This window comes from Vespa mandarinia, chromosome 12 (assembly GCF_050613455.1).
Source record: "Vespa mandarinia isolate Hongniang chromosome 12, ASM5061345v1, whole genome shotgun sequence".
Taxonomy (NCBI): Eukaryota; Metazoa; Arthropoda; class Insecta; order Hymenoptera; family Vespidae; genus Vespa; species Vespa mandarinia.
Genome location: NC_140821.1, coordinates 3,335,001 through 3,337,500, shown reverse-complemented (window position 1 = coordinate 3,337,500; position 2,500 = coordinate 3,335,001). Strand labels below are relative to the sequence as shown.

At 32.0% G+C, this 2,500-nt stretch overlaps 1 protein-coding gene across 2 annotated transcripts in view; it reads right to left on the bottom strand.

Annotated features, from left to right (window-relative positions):
• Nucleotides 1–2,500, bottom strand: part of bsk (mitogen-activated protein kinase dJNK) — a 6,742-nt gene that overhangs the window by 1,325 nt on the left and 2,917 nt on the right. The window contains exons 2-7 of one of the 2 annotated variants that reach the window (XM_035883592.2): nt 1,989–2,124; nt 1,594–1,723; nt 1,092–1,289; nt 757–891; nt 482–611; nt 69–227 (exon numbers count right to left, since the gene is read on the bottom strand). In XM_035883592.2, the coding sequence (XP_035739485.2) occupies nt 69–227; nt 482–611; nt 757–891; nt 1,092–1,289; nt 1,594–1,723; nt 1,989–2,110 (874 nt within the window). In that variant the 5' untranslated portion in view covers nt 2,111–2,124. Of the gene's footprint in view, nt 1–68; nt 228–481; nt 612–756; nt 892–1,091; nt 1,290–1,593; nt 1,724–1,988; nt 2,153–2,500 lie in introns of those variants that run through there. The other variant, XM_085660748.1, reaches the window with a different exon arrangement.

Genomic DNA, 2,500 nt, shown 5'->3' with positions numbered 1-2,500 from the left:
CTTGCAAAAGGGCCGATCAATTTGATCACGAATATAAGGGCCGATACAGCTTAAACTGACCTACTCACCCTTTAATCTATTATGCTCCGATGAGTCGGAGGGAAATAAAACGTCCGGGAATAGCCTGTCGAATGGATATCCAGGATATCGTGGTCTGTTCTCCACATAATTCCTTACCGTTGGTTGCAACCGTTGCATGAATTCCTGCGCTGGAGTCCCCAGTTGCTCTATGTATATATATATATATATAAATATATATATATATATAATATATATATATACATATATAAATATATAAATATATATAAAAAAATGATTTAATATGCAAATAATATTGTTCACATAAATTAATATATATCGGGATAAAAATATTGTCCGTTCATTTTTTAATCTTTCATACGATCATAAAAACATTTATATTTAATAATATAAATATTATAATATATATTACGATAAAATATTATAACGTATTAAAACTCACCGATTATTTTATTCCATTGATCGATGTGATCCGTACCAGGAAAAAGTACACCACCTCTGATCATTTCACCCATGATACATCCTACTGACCAAATGTCCACGTTTTCCTTATATCCCATACCTAATATCACCTATAAAAATTAAACGATATTATATTTACGAATAATAGAATTAAATCGAAGACATGTATTTATATTTTTTATATAATACAAATTTTTCATTATTATTATTATTATTATTTTTTTTTTTTATTATTTGTTACAATAATTTAATTACCTCTGGCGCTCGGTAATACCGCGTTACCACGTATGGTGTCATCATAAACGTTGTCCCGGCAGTCCTCGCCAGACCAAAGTCAAGAATTTTTAACGTACAATCGGACTTGACGACGATATTGCTTGGTTTTAGATCCTGTTATTTATTTATTAAAAGAAAAAAAAGAAAAAAAAAGAAAAAAAAAAAGAACGAAGGAATTAGTATTAACGTCATATAAATTTTTATTACATACGTTTAAAAACGACTGATGATTCATAAAATATTTATATATATATATATATATATATATATATATATATATATATATGTATATATGTGTGTGTGTGTATATTTACCCTATGAATGATACCAGCAGAGTGCAAATGCTTGATACCACATAGCATTTGGTAAAGCAGATAAGACATACGTTCATGATCCAGATCCATTTGGATCACCTGACACAGATTCGCGTCCATAAGCTCCATCACCAAATACACATCTTGAAACTCGTCCAACGATCGTTGCGGCGTAAATGCGTTCAAAAGACCGATTATCTGTAAGATAAAATCGTCAAGGATATTAAATCAAGGATATTAAAATCAATTATCTATAATAATGATTTTGATTAGGATAATTTTTTTTCTTTTTTTTGAGACCTCTATTATACAGGCATAGGGTAAAGTATTTAACGATAAAACGAAAACAAAAAAAAAAAAAAAAAAAAGAAAAAAAGAAAAAAAAAGAAAAAAATAGATAGAATTGTATATAAATATATTTTCTTTCCTTTTTTTTTTCTTTTTTCTTTTCTCTTTGCAAACACATTTTATACATCGTCGTAGATCGATATCGTATACATACGTTTTTGTGATTGACCAATTTCATGAGTTTGAACTCTCTGTAGGCTCTCTTAGCGTGTGTCACGTTTTGAAAAGGTCTTGACAATTTCTTAATCGCCACATTTTGCGCCGTGACCGTGTCGTATGCAGCGCTGTAAAACAGTAGGAAGAAAAGAGAAGGCAAATTATTTGTTATATTCTTTTATTTCTTTTTCTTTTTCTTTTTTTTTTTTCTCTCTTCCAAACTATTAACGTTTCTCACGAAGGGAAACAAAAGTGACGTTTTGTAAATATTAGAAATTATTATTATTATTATTATTATTATTATTATTATTATAAATATCCATTCGATTGGTTTGAAGGGGAAGGTTGGGTGAGGGGAAGGGAAGTTAGAAAAGGATGATAAAGACGACTCACCAAACTACACCCTGTGCGCCGACGCCACGTGGCTCGACGTCGACGTATCTCTCAGGTATGCAAAGCTCGGTATCGCCAAAAACATGACGACAATAACCACTTCTAACGTTGGCAGGTTCCATTGCGTTTGTAGGCACTGCGTTAGCCATACCTTAAGTGTCTAATATTCCTCTTTCCTTTCTCTCTCTCTCTCTCTCTCTCTTTCTCTCTCTCTCTTTCTCTCTCTCTATCTCTCTTTCTGCCTCTCTCTATCTCTCTCTATCTCTCTCTTTTTTTTCTCTTTCTCCCTATCTCTCTCTCTCTCTCTCTCTCTCTCTCTCCCTCTCTCTCTCTCTCTCTATCTATCTATCTCTCTTTCTCTCTCTTTCTATCTTTCTTCTTTTTTCACTCGAATTTGGCTCGTACGTAAATTAGGTATACACGGAGGTTCTAGCTACCAAATCAACGACAAGCACAACAAGATACTAAAGGGAAAGAAAACGTGTCGTAAACGTTTGTTTTAATGTTTCAAT